This window comes from Microcaecilia unicolor, chromosome 7 (assembly GCF_901765095.1).
Source record: "Microcaecilia unicolor chromosome 7, aMicUni1.1, whole genome shotgun sequence".
NCBI lineage: Eukaryota > Metazoa > Chordata > Amphibia > Gymnophiona > Siphonopidae > Microcaecilia > Microcaecilia unicolor.
This window is the reverse complement of record NC_044037.1, coordinates 94,961,656-94,980,673: the sequence shown is the minus strand read 5'-3', so window position 1 is coordinate 94,980,673 and position 19,018 is coordinate 94,961,656. Positions and strand designations below refer to the sequence as shown.

Here is a 19,018-nt window from a genome sequence, read left to right as displayed (position 1 = left end):
AAAGTAGACTTAGAGTTGAACAGGTAACCTCAGAGACTTTAATTTAAGTTACTTTGCTCACTTTACAAAGGAGTTTAAGGAATAGTTTTTTTAGAATATGTGGAGGAGCATTTTCAATATGATGTCTAAATCCGACTTTGGACGTTTTATGCTAAACATACAAAATAAAAACCAAAATATTTATCTTTTATTTTCTTTAAAAATACTGTTTATAACAAGGTATTGTGCTATGTGCATTTATCTTTTCAGGCTATTTTCAAAAAAAAAAAAAAAAGGACAAGTGATAAATGTAGAAAATCAAGCCATTGAGATGTAGGAGGGGCCAGCATTTGTAGTAGACTGGTCCCCCAGACATCCCAGGAGAGCAATGGGGCACCCTAGGAGCACTTCTGTGTAGTTCATATAAATGCTCCCAGGTACACATCTCACCATTGCTTCCTTACCTTGTCTCTTGAGCCTTCCAAAACCCTCCGTCCCCAACTGTATACCACTACAATAGCTCTTAAGGGTGAATGGTGTACCTATATATTGGTACAGTGGTTTTCTGGTGAGTTTTGGAGGGCTCACAAATGTAACAGGTAGCGGGAGATATGGGCCTCAATCCTCTTCTCAAAATTGCTTTGCACTGACCACTACTACACTGCTTCAGGGACTTGCATGCTGCTCTAATAGACCCTTCTATAACAGCTGAGGCTGTCATAGAGGCTAGTGAGTAACATTTTAATTCACATTTTTTTGGGGGGTGGGAGGTTGTCAGTGACCACTGGAGGAGTTAGGGGAGTTCATCCCTGATTCCCTCCAGTGGTTATTTCGTCATTTAGGGCAACTTTTTGTGCCTTATTCATTCTAAAAACAGGTCTGGACCAAACCATTTAGATTTTCGCCCTGGACGTTTTTGTTTTGTTCCATTATAGCCGTAAAACATCTCCATGTGTTAGGAATGCCGTAAGCACGCCAAACTCCCACCTTCTCAGTGCCGCCAACATACCCCCCTTGTGATTTGGACACACTTCAGATGAAATGCATACTTAAATGTCTAAAGTCCGCCTTGGGCAAGTAAAATTCTCTGCCGGAAACTTATTGCTTTTGAGGAAAAGACTTCAGACACTCGGTACCAGCTGATTCTAATCTCGTTAGGACAGCTGACTGGCTTGCTTAGCGTATACCTTAAATTCAATCATACAGTATGTATGCTAGAGAGTATCCTCATTAGAGAAACCTCAATGTAGTTAACTGTGTTTGAATCTTAACTTTGTTTCCTTTAATAAAGAGTTAAGAAACTGGTACTTAGCAGCTGTGTTTTATGCTGAGACTATATCGTCGGCCATATTAGTGTACCTTCTCCTCCTTATAACCAAGAGCCTTAATACATTGGTATTGAATCATAATTAAACACAAAAGCAAAAGAAAATGTAACACGCTTCTCTCACTTAGCCAGGTCACACGGGGTCTGAGAGGCTGGGTGTAAACTACTTACTTCAGATCCCTTTCGGATCTCACACAGGAATCACACTATAGTCAGGAGAATGCAAGAAATTAACTGAACTTTATTTAACAAATATAACTGTGCAACGCTGGTGTTAGAAATCCTCAGCACAGCTCTTAGATGGTAAACACAATTGACCTTATAAAGTCACAAGAGCAGTTAGTCTTTCCTTACTAGGGTTATACACAACCCCTGGCCTGATCTGCAACCAGTTGGTATTCATAATTAGCTCTTCCATTGCTTCAACATCGCCAACAGAAAATTGGATTACAGCACTCACTGTCCAAGACCTTCAGGGGTTCACTCTTGAATGAATCACAGGCCGCAGGCAGACCAGGCCCTATCCCTAAACCCAGGTTAGGGTGAGAATCCCCAATCTCCAGACCGCAGGTCAGCTTCTCTTTACAGCTCAGGAGATTAGCACTAAAAGTTTTTGCTCCTCATTCAAGGTCTCAGCAGGTACCCCTTTTAGTTCCAATGGGTCACTCATCTTTCTAAAGTGATTACAGCATGTCCTTTTCAACTTGTTATAATTATTTTCCTGTTACACATCTGAAGCCTCAACATTCCTTTGGGGTTTTGTCTCATAGGTGCAGGAAACTTCTTAAATGCTGGTGCCTGATCCAAGCCTTTGTTATCGAGAAGAGAATCTTTGCCACAAAATTAATTAGAAAAAAGTGAGTATCTCTTTCTATTTTTATATTTTGTTTTATCAGAAATTCATATAAACCAATATACAGCTATGACATTTTACCCTATGCAGTTTTGGGGGTCTTTTACTAAACTGTGGTAACGTTGTTAGCTCATTATAGAAATCAGCTGGCAGTAAACGCCGAAACACCCATAGGAGCTCTACTGCAGCTTAGTAAAAGACACCCTTTATTAGCTGAAAATATGGTTTTTGTTCGGTTGAATCTAAACAGCATGATCATCTCAAATAGAAGATGCATACAATAAATATTATACGATGAGATTGGTAATCTTAAGAGGAATAATTTCACAAAGCATTTTCTGTGTGGAAAGTATGTTGTATAAATAAAAGATGACATAAAATCGCATTGTGTACATATGCATAACAATAGGTGCACAGAAACACAGCACCTACTTCCCACTCAATATATGGGTAGGCATTTATGAAACTGCAGTTTGTGTGGAGCCGGTCAAAGCTGTGATGTAAAGTACTTAAATGCATACAACATATGCACATATGTTCACCTGTCCTGGAGTGAGTGTAAATTTTTATATGAGTATTTGTATACTTTTGGGGATAATTCTGGGTGCCTATTTTAAAAAGGCACAAAGAGGGGCATTTTCAATTTGATGTCAGGCTTATTTTCGAAAGAGAAGGGCGCCCATCTTTTGACACAAATCGGGAGATGGGCGTCCTCCCAGGGTCGCCCAAATCAGCATAATCGAAATCCGATTTTGGCCGTCCTCAACTGCTTTCCGTCGCGGGGACGACCAAAGTTCCTGGAGGCGTATCGGAAGCATTGCGAAGGCGGAACTGTGCATGCCTAGCACTTGGATGTCCTCGACCGATAATGGGAAAAAAGTAGGGCGTCCCTGATGAGCACTTGGGTGACTTTACTTGGTCCATTTTTTCTTATGACCAAGCCTCAAAAAGGTGTCTGAACTGACCAGATGACCACCGGAGGGAATTGGGGATGACCTCCCCTTACTCATCCAGTGGACACTAAACCCCTCCCACCATTAAAAAAAATCTTTAAACATATGTTTGCCAGCCTCTATGCCAGGCTCAAATGTCATACTCAGCTCCCTGACAGCAGTATGCAGGTCCCTGGAGCAATTTTAGTGGGTGCAGAGCACTTCCGGCATGCGGACCCTGGCCCACCCCCTCCCCTACCTGTTACCCTTGTGGTGGTAAATGTGAGCCCTTCAAACCCACTACAAACTCACTGTACCCACATATAGGTGCCCCCCTTCACACGTTAGGACCATGGTAGTGTTGTACAGTTGTGGGTAGTAGGTTTTGGGGGGGGGGGGGTTGGGGGCTCATCACCCAAGGTAAGGGAGCTATGCACCTGGGAACAATTTCTGAAGTCTACTGCAGTGCCCCCTAGGGTGTCCAGGTGTTGTCTTGGCATCTGAGGGGGACCAGTGCACTACGAATGCTGGCTCCTCCTTCGACCAAATAACTTGGATTTGGTCGTTTAAGAGATGGGCGTCCTCGGTTTCCGTTATCGCCGAAAATCGGGAACAACCATCTCTAAGGACAACCATCTCTAAGGTTGACCTAAATTTTGTGATTTGGGTGTCCCCGACCATATTATCGAAACAAAAGATGGACACCCATCTTGTTTCTATAATACGGGTTTTCCTGCCCCTTTACCAAGATGTCCTGTGACGACGTCCTCAGGAAAACTTGGGCGACCCTTTCGATTTTGCCCCTCCAAGTCTGACTTTGGACATTTTGCTCAAATGTCCAAAATTCAAACAGCAACACTGGGCCTTCAAGACTGAGACAACAGGAGTATTTTATTGACAAGTGACCTGACACGGGCCGTGTTTCGGCGTTAAACAATGCCTGCCTCAGGGGTCAGGGTCTGGATCTAATCTGTTTAAAATTATGTATGTGTCCAATGTCAAATGTTTCAGTGGAATGGAGCAGAGCTGTGGGAGCAGCAGGCTAAAATGGTGAATGCACCTTGCAGGCACTGCCCTTCTTGCTCCCAGAGTTTGTGTACTTTCTATGTATGCTGTTTACCTTCTCTATTCGGTTTGCAATATCCAAACAGTAAATATAGCCATTTTCAGACCAGCAAAACGTCTATCTTTTTTCCCCCGAAAATGGCCAATTGCTTGATGTTTTTATGTTCTGTGCATTTATCTTTTTGGTCCATTTTTGAAAAATATGTCCAAGTGAGAAATGCACAAAATGAAACTATTTAGATGTAGGAGGAGCCAGCAGTCTTAGTAGACTGGCCAAACAGATATCCCAGGAGAGCAATGGGGCATCCTCAGGGGCACTGCTGTGGACTTTTTATAAAAGCTCCCAGGAACACATCTCAGTGTTACCCCCTTATCTTGTCTGTTGAGCCCTGCAAAACCCACTGCCCCCAACTGTACACCACTACAGTAGTCCTTATGGGTGAAGGGGGTCACCTGTATGTGGGTTCAGTAGTTTTTTTGTGAGTTTTAGAGGACTCACTGTTTCCACCACTAGTGTGACAGGTAGAGTGAGATGTGGGCCTGGTTCCCCTTCTCTACAGTGCATTGTACCAACCACTACACTACTGCAGGGACCTGCTCACTGCTCTATCAGAACTGTCTATAATATTGGAAGCTATCAAAGAGGCTGGTAAGCAGTATTCACATCTTAGGGGTGGGGTGGGAGGGAGTATGGAGTAGGGATATAGTTTCAAAATACTCAAGTATGCTTAGATAATAAATTTTTACAGGTCGCCTAGTCTGAAGGGCAAAGTAGGCTATTTTATAAAGATATATATAAACCTATGGGGTCCTTTTACTAAGCTGCGGTAAAACGTGGCCTCTGGCAGTGTAGACGCATGTTTTGGAAACGTGCCAGGCCAGTTTTTACCGCATCTTCAAACAAGGGCTTTTTTAATGGGATGGGAAAAGGACATGAGGTAAAACTAGCAGACATCTAAAACTGGCCTAAGCCCTTAATGCCACCCATTGATCTAGCATTACGGGCTCACGTGCTATAGCCGCGTTGACCGGTCGGCATTTGCCTACTGCTGATTACTACTGAAAACGTCATGTGTGTGAGGAAATAAACAAATGAATCATTAGAGTGTTACGGGCTCATGCCAAATCTGAACTTATCACTAGGGGGCGCAGTAGCCTTGAGATAGTCTCATTTGGGAATGCGCTGCATGCGAATAGAGCCTAACGTTCCTTTATAAAAGGGGCCCTTGATGTGCTAATCTCTAAATTTATATAGTGTTCCGCTACTCCCCGTATAGTGTTGGAGAAACTAAAATTACCCCATAGATCTGAGGGACTTAATCCCTCCCGATTTAAAAACTACCATATGGAATTCCAAATTTCTCAGGCTAAATATTGGTATCAATCTGATCATGATTCTAATGTTCCTAGACAGGTAATGTTTGAAAGTATACAATTCATCCTGTCCCGTTGAGCCTCCTCCCATCTATGAACAAATGTCACTGTTTCAATGATTTATACATTCTGAAATTCACCTCACGCACTGTCAACAAGGTAATGACTTTTTTTAAATTATAAATGGTAAGAAAGTATTGATAATTCCTCTATTCAGTGTAAACTGTCCTATAAGATTAGAAAAAATATGGTGTTCTACTAATAATTGGTCTTGTCCTCAATTGATTTCAAATGGTAATTCAGTTTCTTTTCAAGGAATATGTCAATACTTTGTCTTCCAACCTAACCAAGGAACCCTTTTACAAAGGCACACTAGTGTTTTTAGCGTGCACTTATGATTAGCATGTGCTAAATGCTAGAAATGCCCTTAGGAATATATGGGTGTCTCTAATGTTTAGTGCACGCTTATTTTTAGTTTGCACAAAAAACAATAGCGTGCCTTTGTAAAAGACCCCCAAACTGAATTATTGTCCTTTCAAAATATATCCACCTCATTCAGCTTTTTAATATTTTGCCAAAATCTATTACTAGCTCCTAAATCTGTATCCAAGGTTTACAAATCCCTACAAAATCACAAGTACCCAGTGTTGCTGTAGCATAACCTTAGACTGGGAAAAAGAATTCAACACTTCTTTCTCCTCTACGGAATGGGACATATTATGGACTATAACTATACATCCCTTTATTCAATCCTCATACTTTATTATACACAGGGCATTCTGGACTCCAGCTAAATTGGCAAAATTGCCACAAATACTATCAGATCAGTGCAGGTCATGCCAAAAGGAATCTAGCAGTCTGTTCCATACTATCTTTCATTGTATCAACTTAAAATCCTACTGTTCCCAAATCTGGGAATAAATCTCAATAATCTTCTCTATTACAAACCAGCTACCTTATGAAATTAGTATATTGTGCTACATTCTTCATCTCCAGGAATTTCAGTTAATCTAAAATATGAGAAAGTGTTTATTATAATGCTTATGTTAGCTATTCATATTGTTATTTTAAACTGGAAAAACAATCTGACTGGAGTGGAGGAGTGGCCTAGTGGTTAGGGTGGTGGACTTTGGTCCTGAGGAACTGAGTTCAATTCCCACTTTAGGCACAGGCAGCTCCTTGTGACTCTGGGCAAGTCACTTAATCCTCCATTGCCCCATGTAAGCCACATTGAGCCTGCCATGAGTGGGAAAGCATAGGGTACAAATGTAACAAAAATAAAATAAATACCTCATGACATGAATGATGGAACACTTTATATGCATGTAGGAAATAAGAGGAGGCAGACCTCCTTCCATAAAATATGGTCTCTCCTGGACAATTGCTGTTTATTTTTCTTCTCTGTTCAAGACTTTAATTCTAACTTGTTTATCCTACTTATCCCTTTCCTTATCCTACAATTGCATTTTATTACATTACAGACAGTATTTCTATGCTGCAGGTAACCATAAAGGGATCATTACAGCTTACATTATTTTTTTAAAAAGATACATCCCCAGATAATTGAAAGTGTAAAACAATATGTTACAATTTTAAATGTCATTTTTCCCAAGCGCCAGGGTCCTTTTTAATGCAGCAGGTAGAATGTCACCCCCTCCTCGGTTCGTGCACACTCCCCCCCCCCCCCGGAGTGCATTCTTACATGCATTGAGAAGCGAGGAGCGGGCGGGAGGGCGTAGGAAGTAACCTGATCCAGGGCAGAGAGAGCAGGGACCCAGCGGAGCCGACACCCCCTAGCGGCGTGCACCCGTGGCGGACCGGCTCACCACCACCTCTTCCTACGCCACTGCTTACCACCACCCATTGAAGTGACGATAAGGGCTCTTGCGCTAACCCAGTGGTAACCAGGCAGCACGCAGTACACATATGACCGCTGCGGAAGCCATTTCTGGGGGGTTTATTTTTCCCCCAGAAATGGTGCACGCTCGGGGCAGGACTACCGTCGGTGGCCATATTGTGCCAGTGGTAGTCCCAGAAGAGCGAACTGTAAGCCCACGTTGGGCTTACCACTGCTCTGTAAAAAAGGTCCCTGAATATCTTTACCAAGGAATATTCAAAGATACTGACATAACCAGTTATGTCTTTGAAAATCAAATTACAATTAACCAGAAATAAGAGGATAAGAAATCACTACATGCTGATATCATAAATTTTTTAAAATGATGAAGTCAAAATTCAAATCAATTTAAATAGACAGGAGAGGATCCTGGATGGTTACATCACTCTTGTTAAGCTATTGGTTGATATTCAACAGTACTTAACCAATTAGTGCTACTGAATATCTGACTAACTGCTAAAGCCATAGCCGGCTATTTTCTGGGTGGTCTGGGGCGTTATGCAGTAATGTGCATTTAACATGGGGAAAAACGGCCTAACACAGGATGTAGTGAAACCTTTTGAACTAATTTTGCCATTTGTGGGGTCCTTTTACTGAGATGCGGTGAAAAATGGCCTTACGCATTAACTGGGCGGTAATGGTCTATGCACGTAAAAGCCACTTACCGCACGGTAGCATCAAATGCCAGAAAATAAAAATTATTTTCTGGTATGTGTATTGGACACACGTCAAAAATGAAATTACTGCCCGGGCTATGCGGTAGCCGGGTGGTAACTTGGAATTGGTGTGAGTTGGGCGTGTATAGGCGCTTACACGGCTTAGTAATAGGGCCCCTTGTGCTAACTGCCTGGTGTTTGTTTTGTTAAAGGGCTGGAGAATGGGTGTGGAAGCGCTATTCAGCTAGTGTGCTGACATTAGCGCATGCTAACTGAATAACACTGACTTAACGCAGAAGTCCTAAGCAGCTCCTAAATAGGAGGCAGTAAGGGCTCCCGTGTTAATTTTTTTCAGTAGCCCTGTGCTAATGCTAACATTAGTGCACAGGCAGAAAATGAAATAATGGCCATGTGCTAATTGGGAAATTAACATGTAGCCATTAATTAAAAATATAGAAATGTGGCCATTTTACTGATGTGCTAAAAGTGGTCGCAATACGTGGAAAACCCATGTGCTAAGCATAGCAAAAACCCATGCGCAGCTTAGCAAAAAGGACCCCATAGCGGGTTATCAGGTGGGTGTGTTATATGCATTTCCTGTGCTGCCCTAACCTTTTCTCCTGCAAGAAATTGTTTCTTTTCCCTTCATCTACCTTCCAGAGCACTAGCCTATTCCCAGAATCACTGGTCTTTTATTTTTCTCTTCCCCTAGCCCTCCCCACCTGGTTTATTTATTTATTTATTTATAAAATGTAAATCTGACCACTCACTATACTTCTAGATGGATACACATGAAACATACACAATAAAACATAAAATGGATTTTCCTTCTCTTCCCTAATCTCAATTCCATAAGTCTCCCCCTATTTTGGCTCACCTTGTCCTCAGATGGGGGCGGCAATTTGTGGACCTGGAATAGTCTGCTTTTCTTTTTCCCTTCTAAAGCAAGGACTAGGGGTGTGCAGCCTAAGATTTTTTGTTTCTTAATGTTTCCCATGTCTATGGAAATTTTCATTTTGTTCTCTTTTTTTTTCTGGTACAGGAGTAATATCATCAGTAGTTCTCTCTCTCTTTCCAAAATACTGCTTGCTCTTTCACAAAAGTGAGGACGTTATAATGCTTTTATATCGGTCCACGGTGCGACTGCACCTCGAATATTATTTTCAATTGTGCTCACTACATCTCAAAAAAGATATATTGGAATTAGAAAAGGTACAGAGAAGGGCGACGAAAATGATAAAGGGGATGGGATGACTTCCCTATGAGAAAAGGCTGAAGCGACTAGGGCTCTTCAGCTTGGAGAAAAGATGGCTGAGGGGAGATATGATAGAGGTCTATAAAATAATGAGTAGAGTGGAACAGGTAGGTGTGAATCATTTGTTTACTGTTTCCAAAAATACTAGGACTAGGGGGCATGCAATGAAGCTACAAAGTAGTAAATTTAATATGAATCGGAGAAAATGTTTAATTACACTCAACGTGTAATTAAACTCTGGAATTCGTTGCCAGAGAATGTGGTAAAGGCGGTGTGTTTTTCCCCTCTCCTAGCCCTGATAGCGAGGGGAAAAAGACTACAGCCTCATAGGCTGAGAAAAAAATAATAAGAAAGAGAACTTAGACTCTGTTAGGCGCAGCCAGTAAATTACCTTTATTATCACGGAGCCAAAAAATACAAACAATAGTTCTCTTCCCTGGAGCAGGTTGTCAATCAGTAATGCGCATCCTGAAACACAAGGGACTGCTCAGCTAATACTGCCCCGGACATTACATATATAATGTTACAAGTTACGATTTCCAAGAAAACATGCGATTTCCCATAAACCAGAACCATTAGGTAGCCTTATACCATATATGGATTGGTCATGTATTCTATCAGTCTCTCCTGATGTGTTTGCATGTGCCCAGTCAGTGGTCACTGGTTAATTACTTATGAGTTCTGTGTCAGTTGTGCGTGCACAGCCAGAACAATACCCGTGTGTCCTCTCTCTGTCTATCTCCCCAAATGAAACATTCTGGACATGTTAAACTCACACTGTGTCCTCAGCCTGTCTCCTAGCAACTTACAAGGTTACAACCACCCTATATGAAAAACATACTCAGCTGCAAACAAATGTTATGAAGTGTCAGTTCTCAGCTCCTGAGAAAGCAATGATTGTTACACAAGATGCTGAGTTAGTAGGCTAACATGTGAGAACCAAACTGACAGTACAGACCTTAGGCCTAGCCCTTAGTAACAGGCCAAGCACAGGAAGGCATATACAGCGGGATTTTAAAAAGGTCTGGACGGCTTCCTAAAGGAAAAGTCCATGGACCATTATTAAATTGACTTCAAGATCTTGCCAGGTATTTGTGACCTGGATTGGCCACTGTTGGAAACAGGATGCTGGGCTTAATCGACCTTTCGTCTGTCCCAGTGTGGCAATACTTATGCCTTCCTAGAAATGGGCTTTGCACATGGGAAATTCCAGCGTTATGATGCACTAAGCCCATTTACTAGCATAGATTAGTAAAAGGTTCCCTTAAACACCTAAGGTAACCAGTCACATCGGAATCATAAACTCAGTCCTATCTTTATCCAGTTTCACATGGAGGGGCATAATCGAACGGAGCTGGCCATCTCTATGGGCGGCCATCTCTGGGGCCGGCGCCACAAGCGGGCGGAGCCAACCGTATTTTTGAAAAAGATGGCCGGCTATCTTTTTCTTCGCTAATACAGTTGGGCCTGGCCAAATGTCAGAGCTCGCCAGGTTTGAGATGGCCGGCATCGGTTTTCGACCATAATGGAAAATAATGCTGGCAACCTCAAACCTGGTGAAATGCAAGGCATTTGGTCATGGGAAGAGCCAGCATTTGTAGTGCACTGGCCCCCCTCACATGCCAGAACCGGGTACCCTAGGGGGCACTTCTAAAAATTAAAAAATAAAAATAGCTCCCAGATGCATAGCTCCCTTCCCTTGGTTGTTTAGCCCTCCTCCCAAAACCCACTCCCCACCATTACCATAGCCCTAAGGGTTGAAGGGGGAACCTACATGTGGGTACAGTGGGTTTTGGGTGGGTTTTGGAGGGCTCCCATTTACCACCACAAGTGGAACATGTGGGGGGGGGGGGGGGGGATGGGCCTAGGTCCACCTGTCTGAAGTGCACTGCACCCACTAAAAACTGATCCAGGGACTTGCATACTACCAATAGGGAGCTAGGTATGACATTTTAGGCTGGCACAGAGGCTGGCAAAAAAGTGAGGGGGGGGGGGGTTCTCGGTGTGAGGAGTTTGGTCACCACTGGGGGAGTAAGGGGAGGTTATCCCCAATTCCCTCCGGTGGTCATTTGGTCAGTTGGGGCTGCTTTTTGAAGCTTGGTCATGAGAAAAAAGGGACCAAGTAAAGCTGGCGAAATGCTCGTCAAGCCTTGCTTTTTTTTTCCCATTATCGGGCGAAGCCGGCCATCTTGTGAGCACACCCCGGTCCCGCCCCCATCCTGTCTTCACTACCCTACTGACATGCCCCCTTGATGTTTCACCGGCTCCATGATGGAAAGAAGATGAACCCGGCCAAAATCGGCTTTCGATTATACCGATTTCACCGGGTTTAGGAGATCGCCTGCAATCTCACGATTTGTATTAGAAGATGGCCGGCGATCACTTTCGAAAATGACCTGGTTAGGTGATTAAGTGCTGAATATGACACTTAACTGGACTTAGGTTAGCAGGTCACATAAACTTGGTTATTCAGTTCTGGAAAGTTTATTGGTATTTTCATCCATTTACACCAGAGAGAAATTGAGTGTATATTTTCATTTTGAAAATTTCCCAGAAACAAGTGCTAGAGAAATTTGCACATCCTTTTTGTGTGAGTATATTTTCCACAAAAAATAGCAGACATTGAAAATGCAAATCTACTCATACTGTTTGCTTCACCACCTCCCTCCCCCACCCCCCTCCAAGCTATTCCTTTCCCAAGAACACCTCCATGAAAATCTGGGTTAAAATATACATTACAGAGCAATGTGCAAGATTTTACCTGCATGTGATGAACAATTTAAAGTAGGATTTGGATTTATATTAAATTAATTTGCCTTTTGAAATCTGGGCTGAAAGTGAATTACAATTCAGATAATATCAGGACATTTTACTAAGCTGCGGGCTTCCCAGTGTTGCCTGAATCCAAAATGGTTCCTCTGCCTCCTAACAGTAATCTTATTTACTACTGCTGTACCCTAGCATGACCTCTAGGAGGTAGATACGCCATTTTGGATTCAGGCACCATCTGGGAGGCAGCAAAGGTGGATTGCTGTTGCTCAATACTGCGGACACAACAACTGCAAACACCTGGGTAGGTTCTGGGAGTGGCAGGGGAGGGGGCACATGTTTTGACTGTCCAAGGGAGTGTGATATGTTTTTGGTAATGGGGATAAGATGGAGGGGATGTGAAGGTATGACCTGACAGGTAAGAGGAGCTAGACAGAACTGAAGCTGGAGAGAGGTGCAGAAGGGAGTGCTGAAGATGGGGAAGGGTGCAGGTGAGAGAGCTGATGTTGGGGAAAGGTGCAAGAGGAGAGATGAAGTCTGGGAAGGGTGCAAGTGAGAGAACTAAAGTTGAGTAAGGGAACAGGAGGGAGAGTCTATGCTGGAAATGAGAGTGGGAAGAAGAGGTGGAGTTGGGGAAGGGTGTGGGAGGCAGACCTGAAGTCAGGGCAGGGTACAGATGAGACAGCTGAATTCAGGGAAGAGTTCAAATGAGAAAACTGATGCTAGGGAATGGTGTGGAGGGAGAGCTGGTTTTGAGAAAGGGTACAGGAGGAAGAACTGATGCTGTGGAAGAGGGAGGGAGGGAGAACTGAGGTTACAGAAGAGACTAGATTGGGGATGAGTGAATGTGTTGGGAGGGTTGAGTGCACCACTGCTGCTTTTAAATGCTTATTTATATATTTTCAGATTGGGTCCCCACTGCGTTACATGTTGTGACAGATAGAGCGGGTGCTCCTGTACTATTCTAGCACTGCATGTAAAGCAATGTTATGATATAAATGTCCACCCTGTGCAGTAAATGCAGGAGAGATGCAGGGCACACCTTCTGCACTTACTGCACAGCCTTTCACTTACTGCATGGTAATTTTTGTGTTAACTGTACGGTGCCCCATAGAGCGGGCATGTAAAGCAGTGTCTACTCTGTGCAGTAAATGCGGGAGAGGTGCAGGGCACAGCTCCTCCATTTACTGCAACGGTTGGCGCTGACCCCAGATATTCAATGTTGGGCCATTTCTAGTGATTGACATTGAATATTAATTTTTTCATCCTGCGCTAACTTAACTGGCTAATGTTAATATTCAGCGCTGGCTGATTAAGTTAATAGCAGGGAAAGATAGGACTGCTATTTATGCAGTCCGATTTGCACACTAAACTTAGTTGGTCAGTGCTGAATATTGCCAGTTATCGTGTAATATAGCCTGTTAAAATTTCAGTGCTGACCGCGAATATTCAGCGGAGATAACTGGTTATCTCATACTGAATATTTGTGGTTAGGTACTGAAACACTATTTTCATAGTAGCATAGTAGATGACAGCAGATAAAGTCCATCCAGTCTGCCCGACAAGATAAACTCATTACATATGGTATGTGATACCATATTTAACTAGTCAGCGACCATTTCTCATCAGCTAAATAGCTTTGAATATTGGTGGGACAGTATGTAAGGTAATTGCATATTTACAGAATCATTTAGGCAGCATTTTGGGGTTTAAACACTTATGTATGAATGTATGTCTTTATTCTAATCATTTGTATGCATAATCAGCATGTAAATGTTAGTACCCACTTAATAGAATGACCACCACAGAGCACACACACAGATTTACATTTTCTTTGGAGTAGTTGTAAATTTGGGTATTGGTGTTTGTGCATTATTGTGACTGAATATGAGAGTCTATTTAATAAAGGCACATTGGTGTCTACATTGTTTTTATCAAATAAACTTTGACTAGGCAACGTTTTGGACTTCCTTCATAGATGTCCTGCTATAACATGTGGGAAAATGTGGTATACAAATGCTACAAATAAATAAATAAATAAATAATATCAAGCCTTTAGATAAATTAGTTTTAATTTTCTGTTTTGCCTTTCTTATTCCAATAGCTATCAGAATTGGAGAAATAGAAAAGATGAATCGCACCAAGGTTACAGAATTCATCATTCTGGGATTCTATGAGTTGCCTGAGAGGCAGCCCCTCCTTTTCCTTCTGTTTTTGATTATTTATTTGATGTGCTTGTCAGGGAACCTTCTTATTATAGTCACAGTGTGCTCTGATTCCCATCTGCATAGCCCCATGTTCTTCTTACTCAGCAACTTGTCCTTCCTTGAAATCTGTTACGTGACTGTCACAGTGCCTAAATTGTTAGCAGTGCTCATAGCACAGAATAAGACCATCTCTTTCATGCATTGTTTGATCCAGATGTACATGTTCATGGCCTGCACAGATGTTGAGTGCTACCTTCTTACCGCCATGGCTTATGATCGCTATGTTGCAATCTGTAAACCCTTGCATTACACCATTATTATGAACAAGAAAGTCTGCATTATTCTAGTTATTGTTTCATGGACAGTTTCATTTCTAAATCCACTTCCTCATGTTACTTTAATATCACAGTCATCTTTCTGTAGCTCCAATGAAATTAATCATTTCTTCTGTGATATGACAGCATTGATGAGTCTGTCTTGTTCAGGGACCTATGTCATTGAAACTATGAATTATATTGAAGGTCTACTTTTAGGTTTTACCCCACTCATATTAACAATTATATCATATGTGCACATTATTTCTGCCATATTAAAAATCCACTCTGCTAAGGGTAGACAAAAGGCATTTTCTACCTGTTCCTCTCACCTCACTGTCGTTCTATTATTTTATGGGACCTGTTTTGGTGTGTACATGAGACCTAAGTCTGCTTACTCCACGGATCTTAACAAACTGCTTACTGTAGTGTATATAACTGTAATTCCACTACTCAACCCCTTGATTTACAGTTTGAGAAATAAGGAACTGAAAGAAACTTTAGGGAAAACAACCAGGAGAATTATTTTTCTTCCAGAATTAATAAAATGCTTCACACTACATTTGATTGCAACATTTCAACGTTGAGAAAAAAAGGTATGGGTGGTAATTTCATAGAATGGTGCCTATATGAAATGTCAAAGAGGATGCTTATTACTTTTTTATAAAGATAAGGTAGCAGAGCTGCCAAGGAATCCCAATTTTTGAAAGGGAGATTATAGTACATGCCCCCAGCCCCGCCCCATTCTGCCTTGGCTCCACCATACTTTACATGGCTCCACACCTGGCACTCCTCAATCCCATGGCCATTTCAGAAAATATTTTATTTAATAGCCTAAAACCCTTTTTAATTAGCTTTCAGAGGCAAAACCCTCCTGCCTCAGATCAGGTCAGGACAGTATAATGCTGTTATTTTATCCTCTCCTGAATTGAGGAAGGAATTTCTGGTCTCTGAAGGCTAATCAAAAATGTTTTAAAATCATTAAAGGTATCACCTTATTTTCTATTTTGTGTTTTATTTCCATTTATTAACCTTTATTAACACAGCTACCATATTACTTTATACTAAATTAAAAATAAAATTATTTTCTGTATCTTTGTTGTCTGACCATTTACTTTTTCTAGTTGTGTTGGTCACAGTCTCTTGATTCTGCTTTCCTTTGTCTTCTCTTAACTCTCTTGCCAGGGTTTCCTGTCTACTTGACATTTTTCTCTCCTTTATCTTTGTTTTCTTCAATTTATTTTTCTGCTACTCTCTCTGTCCAGATTTAATTCATTCTTACCATAGGCACCCCGTATAAGAGGCTTGGGGATGTTAAGCCTCCCCAGCCCAACCGTAACCTTCCTCCCCCTGCTGCAACCCCTGCCTCCCAAACGCGGGGCTGCCTGGCACTGCAGCCAAGCAGCTCTGATCCTTCCCGCCCTCAGCTGAGCTTCCCGATGACAGCCCTCCTCTCTCCGCCCCCCCCCCCCCCCAGGCACGTGTTTACCTGTTTTACTTTTAGTGGCCTTCTGCGATGACGTATTTCCTGTTTCCGCGAAGGCGGGCTACGTGTGAGGGAAGGGAAGGGAGAAGCTGGAGGATCCCATAGTGCTTTCTTCTTTATCTCTGCTGTTGCCACTCGCTGCCACTAAAAATAAAACAGGTAAACACACGCCAGGGGGGGGGGGAAGGAATGGAGAGCTGTCAGAGACTATAGTCTGTCCATTGGCAGAACAGTTTTTGCCTGAACGGTGTCCAGAATACAGTCTATGAGGGAAATGCTATTTAAAGGGTGCAAGGTGATTTCTGGGAGTGAATGATAAAGCCCAGACTCTGGAGTAAGTATACTGTCTAGTTCCTCAGGGCTGGAACAAGTTTTTCCAAGGACTCTACTAGAATCCAGTTGTCAAAGTATCAGAAGACTAGGTGATCCTGCTTGTGGACATGTACAGCTATACTGGAACCTTAATCCAATTCCTTCCTCTTAGAGTAGAGAATCAACATTTCCATTGGCCCTCATGATGATCACTCAAAGTTTAGTACTGGGCATAGTTCCACAGCCATGGAAAGTAGCCACGATTCAACCAACTCTTTAAGGAGGCAACCTTGATCCTACAGAGCCCATGAACTATCAATATTACATTAAAAAGATCTTACAACCCACAGTTACCATCCAGGTTCAAAGAAGCAACTAGACAGTAACTAGGAATTACATCAAAATAAAAATTATTATAAAATCAATGCAATGGCAATTAAAAGACACTGAATAAGACATCAGATACACAAGATTATTACAGGTCTAATTCATATTTTCTAAAAAAAAATTTCAACAGTTTTCTAAAGCAAAGATAATCTGTAATTTCCCAAATAGATAAAGGAAAGCATTCCAGATTAGTGCTGCCTGGTAGGGTAATGAATTGCCTAACAATTTATGAGATTTTATGAATTTTTGTCTATTATACTGTAAGCTCTTTGAGCAGGGACTGTCTTTCTTCTATGTTTGTGCAGCGCTGCGTAAGCTTTGTAGCGCTATAGAAATGCTAAATAGTATAGTAGTAGAACAAGATCACTGGAATTGGAGAAGAGGGCAGGGAGAGAGAAGAGATCGCTGGACAGGGGGAGAGAAGAGATCGCTGGGCAGGGGGAGAGAAGAGATCGCTGGACAGGAGAGGAGGGCAGGGGGAGAGAACAGATCGCTGGACAGGGAGAGGAGAGGAGGGCAGAGGGAGAGAAAAGATCGCAAGACATGGATGGGAGGGGAGGGCAGGGAGAGAAAAGAGATCGCTGGAGAGGAGGGGAGGGCAGAGGGAGAGAAGAGATCACTGGACATGGAGAGGAGGGCAGGGGGAAAGAAGAGATCGCTGGACATGGAGAGGAGGGGAAGACAGGGGGAGAGAAGAGATCGCTGGTAAGAGAAAAAATATCAAATGGAAAGAAGACACTGCATAAAACAAAAGACACTGGGACCAAAGCAAATAGAAAAACTAAATGATCAGACAACAAAGGTAGAAAAAGGTATTTTATTCAGAATTTATTAATTGGAATATGTCAGCTTTTGGAAATGTGCATCTGTGATATTTTGCATGTAAGTTTCAATTTTTCTAGTATTGCTGCATGCTGAGTCTGACTTCTTGAGGTAACTTTCCAGTTCAGTATTTTGCCTTCATATCTGTGTCATGTGTTTTTCATGTATGATCAAGGTGTTTTTCATGTGTGATCTAGCATGTAGTATTTGCAGCCCTTTTTGTTTTTGTTTTTCACTAGGTAGTGTACTGGTGTTTTAGAGCCTGGTGTAATTACACTGCTGCCTTTCCACGCATAAAGTTGTAGCTCGTCCTATTCTTGGAATTAGTGCTGTTACGGTTTGGTAAGGTTATGAGTGTGTTTTTGCACAAGTTTGCGTATAGTATTTTGCAGTGGAGAGATGGTGTGTTGGCCTTATTGAGGTGGCCTACAATCTTACAAAAATAGGGGGGAAAAGCCAATTCAGTCGGAGTATATAAACAACATTACACCACACTAAACTCCAACTTATATATGCAAATATCTCTTTATTATAAATACTTATGCCTTATACCAGCTATTACCTTTAAACATTAAACCACTCATTCATCACCTTTCAACCACCACTCACACTATGTACTAGTTATCTAAAATGTCTTTAGAAATTTAAATATCAAATCATTATACATGAAAAAAAATCCTGCTTCATCACATTAGTGAGGCAGACAGTTCATAGCACTCAATAATGTCCACTGCTGTAATGTGTTGTATAACGACATCCACTGTGCGATGTCACACAGTGGATGTTTGTAAACAGCAATGTTGACAATTTCTGTGTGCATATGCCAAGGAGGAGCAACTAATCAGCTGCTGAAAATTGACTAACAAAGGATCGCACAGTGGATGTCCTTATACAGCACATTACAGCAGTGGACATTATTGAGTGCTATGAACTGTCTGCCTCACTAATGTGATGAAGCAGGATTTTTTTCATGTATAATGATTTGATATTTAAATTTCTAAAGACATTTTAGATTACTCATATATAGGGTGAGAGGTGGTTGAAAGGGGATGAATGAGTGGTTTAATGTTTAAAGTTAATAGCTGGTATAAGGCATAAGTATTTATAATAAAGAGATATTTGCATATATAACTTGGAGCTTGCTGAGGTGGCACCAAAACATCAGAAAGGGTGTAGAGCCTAAATCAGGACACACTACCTCTTGAAGGATCTACATATGGTCGCTAATAAAAGGAGCTCATTGTGAACACTATCACCCTAAAAGGGTGTTTTGTGGCTCTACATGAGAATTGTGATATTATGATCCCTTGTTTCATATTGTTGATGGTCTGCATTTTCTGTATGGGTGGTATATTGGTGTATTAGGGTCTGCCCAGTGTAATA

The 19,018-nt window shown here is 41.9% G+C and overlaps 1 protein-coding gene across 1 annotated transcript; it reads left to right on the top strand.

Annotated features, from left to right (window-relative positions):
- The first annotated feature begins 14,237 nt into the window (after nucleotides 1-14,237).
- LOC115475024 (olfactory receptor 1F1-like) lies at nucleotides 14,238-15,215 on the top strand. The gene has a single exon (XM_030210763.1). The coding sequence runs from the start codon at nucleotides 14,238-14,240 to the stop codon at nucleotides 15,213-15,215; it is 978 nt and encodes a 325-aa protein (XP_030066623.1).
- Nucleotides 15,216-19,018: the final 3,803 nt, after the last annotated feature.

What these genes read in the sequence shown, in the direction of transcription:
- LOC115475024 (XM_030210763.1), top strand. Translation starts at nt 14,238, where the DNA reads ATGAATCGCACCAAGGTTACAGAATTCATCATTCTGGGATTCTATGAG.